Source organism: Chlamydomonas reinhardtii, chromosome 7, assembly GCF_000002595.2.
Source record: "Chlamydomonas reinhardtii strain CC-503 cw92 mt+ chromosome 7, whole genome shotgun sequence".
In the NCBI taxonomy this organism is placed as follows: domain Eukaryota; kingdom Viridiplantae; phylum Chlorophyta; class Chlorophyceae; order Chlamydomonadales; family Chlamydomonadaceae; genus Chlamydomonas; species Chlamydomonas reinhardtii.
This window is the reverse complement of record NC_057010.1, coordinates 1,784,286-1,794,447: the sequence shown is the minus strand read 5'-3', so window position 1 is coordinate 1,794,447 and position 10,162 is coordinate 1,784,286. Positions and strand designations below refer to the sequence as shown.

The following is a 10,162-nucleotide window of genomic DNA, read 5'->3' as shown; positions in this document are numbered from 1 at the left end:
CTCATCGCTGCCTCGCATAGTTGTTTTATGGTTTAGGTAGAGATAAGGCAGAACGGGCCTTGACCAGCTTCAAATTTATAGCTTCCTAAACGCATAGGCCTTTTAGTTTCTTAGTGGCTATAGTAGCCATGCTCGCTTTGCCGAGTCTCGCGATAGCGGCGCCTTTGTCGCATGGACTCGCGGTCCTTGCGGCCCAGCCTGCTCTATGGCAGGCGTTTGAGCGGCCGCGGGAAACTTGCTCCGGAGTGCAGCCCGCTGCAGGTCCGGGCCCCAGCTCTCAGCGGCATCGACCAGGGCTGCTGCAGGGCACCCAGGTCCGGTCTATGTGCCGCTGGCTGGGCGAGACGCGGTGCAGCACTGTCACAAATGTGGACATTAACGCTGCAAATACCCCGGCCAGTGCCGGGCCGCTGGGCCTCGAAAGCAAGGTCCACAGTGACACAGACGTGAGGATGGACGCCCAGGTCATTTTCGAGAGCTGCTGGAGGCGTTTCGAGGAGAAATTTCGCCTGAAGGTGCGGCGGGCCTGCGCAACTCGGTTTCTTGGCTCTTATTCTTGACTTGTTCCGTTGCTCACTGTTTCTTCTGCACTTCCTTGCACCCTCGCAGTCGGTTCACGTTCCACGCGAAGTGGTGTGGCTAAATGGAGCCCCCGGCGCGGGAAAGGTGGGCGAAGGGGGCTGTTGCGCGGCGTGGACTCCGGTCAGGCCAAGGTGCGACGAATGTGACATGCGTTGACGCCCGCCGTTTGGTGTGTTGTTGCATACAGGGCGCCAACACACAGCACATCCTTAAAACACGTGGGCTGGACCACAGCGTCAACCTGTCCTCGCTCTTGGTAAGGCGTTTCCTTGCAGCGCTGGCCGCTGCCTTCACGTTTGCCACGGCGGCGCTGCACGCCTTGGTCGCTGTCCTCCAGCAACCACTACCACGCCCCGGGCACTGAACCGCACGCCAAAAGCCGGCTAACAAACATATTGCACTCCTGCCCTGCACGGATCGGCCCGCACCCGGCTGGATTCTGCAGTAGCGGCGCCCGTGCTGCAGTAGCGCCCATGTGCGGCGCCCGCCACCTCATGCGTCTCCTTCCTGTCTCGCCGCATCTCCCGACTCCTACCCTCATGCCTATTCTCCCGCTCACCCCTCTCAACCCCGCTACCGATCCCCTACTCGCAGCAAACGAACGAGAGCACGCGCTCAATGATGGAGCGCGGCGAGCTGATCCCGGATTCAATGGTGGGCGACGTGGTGCTGGAGGCGCTGCTGTTCCAGGCCTGCCAGGTGCCCGAGTGCGGCGTGCTGGTGGACGGCTTCCCGCGGACAGCCATGCAGGTGCGAGGCGCGTGCGTTGGTGAACAGATATAGTGGGGCAGACCGCGGCGGTGTGGACTGGGCGCACGGGAGGGGAGGTATGGAGGTGGTGTAGAAAGGGTTGGCTGGAGACGACGGGAGCAGGGACGACCGGAGCCGTGGAGGGAGAATCGCCATGCGCAGTGGGCGGGCTCGCTGGGGTTGTTGGCTTTATGGCACGCTGGTCAGCGTGGGAGGAAGGTTCTTGCTATGTACAGTGCGATTGTAATGCGGCCAGGGCGCGAGTTGGTGTCGCACGGTTTCCGCCGCTTCAGCTCATAGCCCGCCATGCATTTGCTTTCCGCGCACTCGCACTCCCAGGTGGACTTCCTGAAGCTGCTGTACGACAAGCTGGACGAGCTGCACGGCATATTCGCACACACCTCGCACCGCAACCAGTTCCCGCGCCCGCTGTTCAAGGTGCGCGAAGACACGCGTGTCATTGCGTGTGTGTGCTGTACCGAGCAGGGGCGGGGGGCTGGCGCCGGTGGCGGCCACTGCGCCAACATGCCATGTGGGCACGAGCGGGCAGAGAGGTCTCAACCCTGTTAGCGTGTTCTTTTCACCGCGCGGGCCGTCATGACGTCCGTCCCTCCCTCCATTTGCAGGTTGTGATGCTGTACGTGGACGAGGAGACGTCCATCGAGCGGCAGCTGGAGCGCGCCAAGCTGGCCTCCGTGCACAACAAGCGCGTGCTGGACGCGGGCGCGGGGCAGCTGTGGTACGTGTTCGCATGGCGGTTGGGCGCGGGGCCTGGGGCGGGCGGGAGTGTGGGGCGGCGGAGGCAAATGATGATGGGCGTGTCGTGACGATGCCGCTGCCCCCCGCTCGCGATGTGCTCTGAACAGGGAGCAGCGAGCGACGGACTTGAGTATTGAGAAGGCCAAGAAGCGCTACGCCATCTTCCGGCAGCACCACAGCGCTGTGCTGCGCTTGAAGCAATTCTTCCCCTTCCACCTCATTGACGCCATGGGCACGCTGTCGGAGACGCAGGTGCGCGCTGGCGTGGCCTAGGGCTTGGCTCGGCTTGGCTTGGCTCGGCTGGCTCCCGTGAGGGAGCTGGAGGCAGTCCGGGTCAGCGACCGCATCTACTATGAACTCCGACGGTACTGCTCCTGACTGTACGCCCATGGGGCAAGCAACGCCCGCGACGGCCGCTTGCACTTCTGCGTTTTATGTTCTCACTGGGTATGTTGTGAAAACCGCCCTGGCGCCCACAGGAGGCCATCACCACCGAGCTGCGCTACCAGTCCAGCCTGGACCTGAGCTACGAGACGTACGCGGCCATCCGGCACCTGCCGCTGGCGCGCGACGTGAGCCAGCACGCGCGGCAGCAGCTGGTCATGCGGCTGGACAGCCACAGCGAGAAGTACCCGGACCTGTTCCAGAAGGTGCGGACAGGGCGGTGGGAATGGGGTGGGGTTACCGGGGTCCTTTCTGATTCCTCATGGACTGAGACCCTGGAACGGGTGAATCGCGACACCGGAAAGGGCACAAGCGGGGTGCAAGGAATGGGTGGTTGCTTTGGCAGAGCAATCTCAGGCGGGAGGAGGGGCCCACAGGCAAGATGGATGCTGTGGTGATCCCTCGTGTGGCCGCGCCCCACGCCCTCACCCTCCTCGCCCTCACCCTCCTCACCGCCCCTAACCCCCCTCCGGTCCTCCCTCCCAGGTGATCGACCTCATTACCAGCGAAATCATGCCGCTGGTGCACGAGTGCGGCCTGGCGGGGCGCGCCGAGTACGCCACGGAGCACCGCATGTTCCTGGAGCACCCGCGCGCGGCGCAGATGCTGATCGACGTGCTGACGGACCGCGGCTACAACGTGAGCCACTCCACCGAGGTGTCGCACGTGCCCATGCAGATCGACATGCAGACAGGTGGGGCTGGGAGAGACGCGCCGGGGCAGGAGGCGGGGCGAGGCAAGGTTAGATTGGATGGGAGGAAGGAGCGGCCCGGGTACTCAGGTCTGAGGTGGGCACAGTGTCACGGTCGTTCTATCTGCAACGCCAGCACTGGAACACACCGCCGTTCAGCGGCATGCGAGCGGCCCACATCAACCACGGAAACCATCCAATTGATGCGCAGGCATGATCAAGAACCGCAAGGAGTACAAGCACCGCTTCCACATAAACTGGGACACCAAGGGCGTGCGCGAGATGGCGCGCGCCATGGAGCTGGCGGCCCGTATCAGCGAGGCGGGCGGCAACGGGAACGCCGCGCTGCGCATCAGCCAGACCTACATCCCGCAGCACATCAACCGGGAGGCGCGCCGCGCCATCCCGCCGCTGGCGGCCGGCGCGGAGGGCGGCGCAGGGAATGGGGGCAGCAAGGACGGCAAGGAGGAGGGCAGCGACGCGGAGCACGTGATCCACGGCTCGTAATATGTGCGGTTGGTGTCGAAACGGCGCGGTTTGTCGGCGGCGCAGTGCTATGATGGTGATGGAGCTGCCTTGGGTGCAGCTCCGCTACGTCATGCAGCCGCATTGCGGCGTCGGCAGTATGGGAAGCAGGAGCAGGCTGTCCAGGTGTGTGTGTCTGGGAGGGTGCCAATTCGTGCACGGGGAGAAATGAAACCGGATTGCTGCACATGCAGCGCGCGTTGCTGAAGCACACTGCTTTGCTGGGATAACGTGCGTCGGGGGCGTGGCCAGGCCGTTTGCAGCCGCCGCACGTACCGTATGGTCCTGTTATTGGTTCTGGGTGTGCGCGGTTGTGTAGTCGGCCCCTTGAGTGCGGGCAAAGGTTGTGGCGGCGGTCAAGTCGGGTACGGTGCACATTGCGCTTGACTGCGGCGGCGTGCCACCGATACTTTTGTGCCCGAGCACCTAAAGGTGGTGCGATGACGGACAGACCGATTCAGCGCCAGCTCTGTGAGTACGGTCTGCGGCTCTTGCCTTGCGTGTGCGCGGTTTGTGACATTGCCCTCTCGCAACGTGGGCCACGTCAGTGGCGGTGGCTCATGCCATTCCGCAACAGTAGTTGTTTGATTCTTCCCCGTAGGTTTTGTGTTCATCGTTATCTAGTTCCCCCTGTTGAAACCCAGTGTTTCTTTCTCCGCTTCGGGAGAGTCCGATGGGATGTGAGATTCAGTGTTTTAGGCTGGGGGTGCCACGGATGAACAGGCGCGAGTAGGTTTAGATGCAACGTTACTGCGAGTGGCGGAGATTTACTTTCCGAAGAACTCTTGCCTCGCCACGGATGATTCATGATGGCCGTGCGGCAACTGCGCGCATGCGGGGCTTGCAGGAGTGAGGAGAGTGTTGCTTGTCGTGTGCAACTGGATGGCGTATTGTGGGAGCGGAGAGCCCTCAGCACGCATCTCGGCATATGATGCCCGGGGGCCCCGCTCGCGGTGGCGTGCGGTGCGCCCGGACCCCCTTAGCCCGCATTCGTGCACGTCCGGTGAACCGGCGGGCACTTATAACTTCAGTAACGTGGAGCATCAGCGAATTTGGCAGATTGATGGTGGAGATGTGGACACTTGGGCTGTGTACTGCTGCTGTGGTGGTACGTGGCTGTGTACGCTGCTGTGGCACTTGGGCACAGGCTAGAGTTGTGGGGACGCGGTATGACGGCTCTGAGGCACGTCGCATGTGATAGTGGTGTGACCCGCTGTACCCAGTGCAAGCTGCCAAATGACATTACACTGCGTGTGCCGCAACGATGAGCGATGAGTAGCTTTTGGCCTGGGTGCCAGGTACCTGCGGGTGTGACGCGCCATTATAGCTTATTTGTGTGTTGGCTTTGGGTGCTGTACACCTGTTTACGTTATGTATTCTTTTGATTGTCGCCGACGAGTGTGAGCAAACGGTATCGTTGGGGACTAAAACACGGACGAGCCCACGGACAGGGACTCACGGAACTTCGCATGCGCACGGCGAGTGGATGCCCCAGGCCCCCGCCCCTGCTGGCACAGATGGCGCTGGGACTGTAATCCTGTATCTTAACGTTATTAGTACTCGGGCAATCTGGGCCCTTAGGCACGGCGAGGACAACCACCACTCTGGTCAGCGCGACGTGTGCAGGGGCATGCCACTCCGCCACCAGCGGGATGGGCATCCCAGACTGCCGCTGGTGGCGCGAAAACGCCCCGCGAGTCCTCAAACGGCCTGCTTTCAATCGAATTTGATCACGTAAAATAAGTTGCGCCAACTGGTCTAACTCAACGAGCAAGAGTTTCAGGCAACGTAGAAATCGTATGCAGCGACTTGCGAGCGGCTTGCGAGGTTTGTCGCCATCTATTCCCAGAACCCTCCCAGGACTAAATACAGCGCCTCGCTCTTTCCGAGTACGCTCTGGCCTGTGCCTCGCGGACCCAAAACCATCGACCAGGTCAGGTCCTGCGTTGGCGAGTCGCAGAACCATGGCAGACGAAACGGGTATCGTAAAGCAGGTGAGTGCATTACCGATGACCGCCTGGGCAAGGTTTCGGCCGCTAGACAGCTTGACGCGACAGCTGACCCGAGCAACCTCGCACACAGGCCGTGCTCGAGTTCCTGAAGACGGCCGACATGTAAGCCCGGCTCAGGCTCTTAAGGGGGGAATATCTAGGTGGGAGGTCTCCTCAGGGGAGATGTGCAGGGGCGTATCCGTGTCAGTTCAGAACGCGCGGCGGGGCCACCCGCCTGTTTGCCAAGCAATAGAAGCACGAACCGTCAACTCAGCCGCTTGGCCGACTGCTGCTATGTCGGGCCCAATGCCTTTTGTGGCAGGAATGTAACAACGGAGCGCACAGTCCTGAATCACCTGGCGGCCACGCTGCAGCTAAGCCAGGAGGTCAAGGCGTACAAGGCGGTCGTGTCGGTGAGTGAGAGGGGCTACTTGGAGAGACGTGTGGATGGTAGCCACGTTTCCTAATCCTACAGAGCATAAGCAGGCTTGGATACTTTATGAAGCGGCCGAGGGGCTGTGCAGTAGGCGCGGCGCCACGTGGTTGCTGTCGCATGGGAGTGATGGGACCCGGGCATCTGCCATAGCCGACAGCTGGTGTGGTGCAGGCTCGGCGTTGCACGTAGCACTTCACACGCCGCTTGCCTGCCTTGACATTTCCTCCTCACGACTTTTAGGCCACGATTGACGACTACCTATCGGCTCTGGATGACGCCGAGGATGAGGAGGAAGCCGCGGAGCAAGAGGAGGTGTGGGGCTGTGGCACATGGGTAGCACTAGTGTGTCTGGAGCGCCCATGCGTAAATCCACTCTGTCGCTTAGCATGTGAGCGGTACTGCTATATCACCAGTCTCATGGCAATCACAACGTCTCGCGCACGCCACCGCACACCCTACCCTGCACACCCACAGGAGGAGGACGCAGGCGCAGCCAAGGCAGGCGGCCGCAAGCGCGCCGGCGGCGCAGCCGGCGGCGCTGCCGCTAAGAAGAGCCGCAGCAGCAGTGGCGCCGCTGGCGGCGGCGGCGACGACGTGCTGCTGCACGTGGACCTGAGCGAGCGGCGCAAGGCGCGTGTACGGCGCTACGAGGGGCGGCTGCACGTTGATGTACGGGAGTTCTACAAGGTGCGTGCAGGGGCATTCCTGTGTGTTAGAGAGCACAAGGAAAACATTGCGCAAAGACAGTGTATGCGATGCAGCAAAACGACGGTTAACGGATGTTACCTGAAGGCACCTCGCACACCTGCCGCATCCCTGTGTGTGTGCGCGTTTGTGTGTGTGTGTGTGTGTGTGTGTGTGTGTGTGTGTGTGTGTGTGTGTGTGTGTGTGTGTGTGTGTGTGTGTGTGTGTGTGTGTGTGTGTGTGTGTGTGTGTGTGTGTGTGTATGGGAGGTTTGGGGCGAGTGGGCGCGTCAGGCAGGCAGAGGCGGTGCTGTGCCGTCACGGCCTCCGCAGCACGACGGGTGATGGCGTAGACGGCCTGCTGGGGGCTGCTTGCGCGGCTCCAAACAACCCCCTGGCTCCCCGCAGAAGGACGGCGAGGACGCGCCCACACAGAAGGGGCTGTCCATGGACCCGGGGCAGTGGGCCCGACTGGCGCGGGAGCTGCCGCGGCTGGTGGCGGCGCAGCGGGCGGGCGCTGCAGGCGGCGGCGGCGGCGAGGTGCCGCCGGCGCAGCTGGCCAAGACTCGGCTGGCCTCCGTCAGCGAGTTCAAGTGAGACCGCGTGCCGTACGGTGTGTGGAAGGATATGGATGGAAGGAGACTCGCCCAAATGCCGGAGTTGCTTACGGCCAGTGTGTGGCCCCTGCGGACTCGTGTTGGATGGTGGCACGGGTTGAGTTCTGTGGCGAGAGCCTGCGGCGCGTGGGTTACAACGTACGTGGTTTGGCGCCTTGCATTACGGCACGCGGCCGGCGGCTACAGCATGTGGCGCGCTTGGGTTGCGTGCTTTGTGAATGTCTGACCATGCACGCCGTGCCTGCGTGTGCCCTGGCCTGCATTTGAGCAGGGGCACTTACTACCTAGGGTTGCGCGAGTACTACGAGAAGGATGGCCAGCTGCTGCCGGGTGAGGCCTTGGGTGGGAGGGAGCAGTGGGCACGTGTCCGATGGGCTGAGGCAGTTGCATCGTCATTGTTGCGGCTTCGCCCACTGTGCAGCGGCTCCTCCCCGCTCCCTAGGCAGTGGGCACCCGAGCCACGCGTCCAACCCCACCCCCACGTTCCACCGCCACCACCCAACAGGCAAGAAGGGCGTGAGCCTGAACCCCTCGGAAGCGGAGGCCCTGCTCGCCGCCGCCGCCGCCATCACCACTGCCGCCGGCGGCGTGCCGGCCGACCTGCCGCCGCTCGAGCCCTCTGCACTGCTGCCCACCGCCGGCTCCGGCTCCGCAGCCTCCGGGGCCACTGCCAAAGCCAGCGCGAGCGCGGGGCCCTCCAAGGCGGCGGCGGCGGCAGCAGCGGCGCCAGCGGCCGGTACCGTTGCCAGCGGCGAGCCGACTGAGGTGGTGGAGCTGGGGTCGAACAAGCGGCTGAGCATCAGTCACTTCGGCGGGCGCACCAGCGTAGACCTGCGCGAGTTCTACGACGTAAGCTACAGAGGTGTTGGTGCTGAGGTGTTGCTGTTAACTTGGTGTTGTGCTTGCATGCGGGGTGCGAGTGACGGTGCCATGTGGCGCGTCCAGCCTGCGTGCATGTGGCAACCCTAGCCCTTACCCTTGTCTCCTTGCATCCACCTCTCACCCCTTACAGAAAGACGGGCAGAAGCTTCCAGGTGGGCGTGTTAGCGATAATGACGAAGGGGAAAAGCGCTGACACGACGGGGTCCACTCCTCCCCATCGTTGACGACGGTATACCGTAGGAGTGCTACTCGCACAGACAGTTACCCTCAACAATGCGTACGATGATACTAGCTCTGCTGCATGCCGCGGTTGCCTACCGAGTGTGCAGCTCCTTCACCTCCAATCTCTCGCCAGTCTCGAGGTTTCTTGGTGCTCTCGCCTCTCGGCCTCTGCGATGCCGCTGCCGTCCCCGCCCCTGCAGGCAAGAAGGGCATTGCGCTGGCCCCGGCTGACTGGGCCACGATGTGCGCCGCCCTGCCCGCCATCAGCTCCGCCCTGGCCAAACGCGACATGGGCTATGTGCTGCAGCTCAGCGGCAAGTGAGTGGCAACGCAGCACTGGGCGTGGACAGGGCAGGGTGTGACTGTGCTGGTGGCTGTGCTGGGGGCTGTGCTGGTGGCGTTTGCGTGCAGGAGACGGCAAGCAACTCCACGAGTGCTGGGCTGCGCTGCAACACGGTGCTGTGGCTTGGCAGCGCTACAGTGTCGACTTAAGTGCATTGATTCTTGCGGGCCTCGGCGCCGGCTGCCCTCCACTCCGCACCCTCCCACTCCCAGGCGGCGTGTGTCCTTGTCCGAATTCAAGGGTGCGGTGTATGTGGGCGTGCGCGAGTTCTACGAGAAGGACGGTCAGCTGCTGCCGGGTGAGGCCTTTGGGGGGTGGAGGGAGGAGGAGTGGGAAGGGTAGTTCATCCCGGGGCGTGTGCGGCCCAGCGCCGCCGAATGGCTGCGACTCTGGGTCCCCTTGACCATGCTGTGGTTTACTTTGCTCACGTGACATGCTGGTACAGAAGCAGATACAGCAGCTGAGCCGGCGCTCCCTCATACACACTCCCTCATACGCACAGACGTGCCGCCGCGCTGCTGTAGGCTGTAGGCCTCCGAGCCCACCCGTTCCTCCGTCACCTCTTTACTCCTGTGCCAACTCCTGACACACACACATACAGATACACACACACACACGCGCAACGTTTTCCTTGTGCTCTTTAACACACACACACACACACACACACACACACACACACACACACGCGCGAGCGTTCCTTGTGCTTTTGAACACACATGCGTTACGCACGCATGTGCTCTCTCATCCCCCACGCACACACAGGCGCCAAGGGCCTGTCTATGAACGCGGCCCAGTGGGCGGCGCTGGTGGCGGGCGCGCCGGGCTTCAACGCCGCACTCCAGAGCCAAGAGTAGAGTGGGAGGAGGAGCTGGAGCAGGATGAGGAGGCATATGCGGGACAGCGGGACACCAAGCGTTAGGGTTGGGGTTGGAGTTGAGGTTTGAGGGCTATAGTGTCAACGGCAGTTGTGGTGTGTGTGTGTGGGGGGGGGGTAGCCATCCATGGGATGGTGTGTATCAAATATGCAGGGGGTGGGCAGTCACGGCTTAGGGCTGCACAGCGTGGAGGGGCAGTCGGCAGTGCTGCTGTGTTGGCCTTGAGGGGAGAGGGTTGTGGGTGGGGGGCCGTGGCCATTCAACAGACAGGGGCGGGCGGGTTGCCACGCGGGTTGCCCCATGGGTCATCACTCCGCCGCTGAACACGTCGATTCTTGCGGTTTGCTGCACCGTCCTTTCTT

At 62.7% G+C, this 10,162-nt stretch overlaps 2 protein-coding genes across 4 annotated transcripts; both read left to right on the top strand.

Annotated features, from left to right (window-relative positions):
- CHLRE_07g325723v5 (uncharacterized protein) lies at positions 1–5,298 on the top strand. Its single transcript, XM_001702817.2, has 10 exons — positions 1–515; positions 610–666; positions 770–838; positions 1,177–1,332; positions 1,672–1,770; positions 1,959–2,071; positions 2,199–2,343; positions 2,571–2,741; positions 3,022–3,229; positions 3,438–5,298. Exons 1-10 carry the CDS (start codon positions 129–131, stop codon positions 3,731–3,733), a joined length of 1,701 nt encoding a protein of 566 aa, XP_001702869.1. The 5' UTR covers positions 1–128; the 3' UTR covers positions 3,734–5,298.
- A 178-nt stretch (positions 5,299–5,476) lies between these two features.
- On the top strand, positions 5,477–10,122 carry CHLRE_07g325722v5 (uncharacterized protein). Of its 3 annotated transcripts, none has more exons than XM_043064056.1 (12): positions 5,477–5,745; positions 5,834–5,865; positions 6,065–6,155; positions 6,419–6,490; positions 6,653–6,865; positions 7,270–7,454; positions 7,750–7,808; positions 7,984–8,327; positions 8,491–8,512; positions 8,783–8,900; positions 9,138–9,223; positions 9,688–10,122. In XM_043064056.1, the coding sequence occupies exons 1-12, from the start codon at positions 5,716–5,718 to the stop codon at positions 9,777–9,779; spliced, it is 1,344 nt and encodes a 447-aa protein (XP_042922623.1). In that variant the 5' UTR covers positions 5,477–5,715; the 3' UTR covers positions 9,780–10,122. The 3 variants fall into 3 exon arrangements, with proteins under 3 accessions (XP_042922623.1, XP_042922624.1, XP_042922622.1); XM_043064055.1 differs by having other exon boundaries at positions 7,984–8,354; XM_043064057.1 differs by lacking the exon at positions 8,491–8,512 and having other exon boundaries at positions 7,984–8,346.
- Positions 10,123–10,162: the final 40 nt, after the last annotated feature.

Excerpts from the sequence above, each read along its gene's own strand:
- CHLRE_07g325723v5 (XM_001702817.2), top strand. The coding sequence starts at position 129 with ATGCTCGCTTTGCCGAGTCTCGCGATAGCGGCGCCTTTGTCGCATGGA. Across the intron at positions 516-609 it reads AGGAGAAATTTCGCCTGAAG|TCGGTTCACGTTCCACGCGA; the intron begins GTGCGGCGGGCC and ends GCACCCTCGCAG. Across the intron at positions 2,344-2,570 it reads GCACGCTGTCGGAGACGCAG|GAGGCCATCACCACCGAGCT; the intron begins GTGCGCGCTGGC and ends TGGCGCCCACAG.
- CHLRE_07g325722v5 (XM_043064055.1), top strand. The coding sequence starts at position 5,716 with ATGGCAGACGAAACGGGTATCGTAAAGCAG. Across the intron at positions 5,746-5,833 it reads AAACGGGTATCGTAAAGCAG|GCCGTGCTCGAGTTCCTGAA; the intron begins GTGAGTGCATTA and ends CCTCGCACACAG. Across the intron at positions 7,455-7,749 it reads GCCTCCGTCAGCGAGTTCAA|GGGCACTTACTACCTAGGGT; the intron begins GTGAGACCGCGT and ends GCATTTGAGCAG.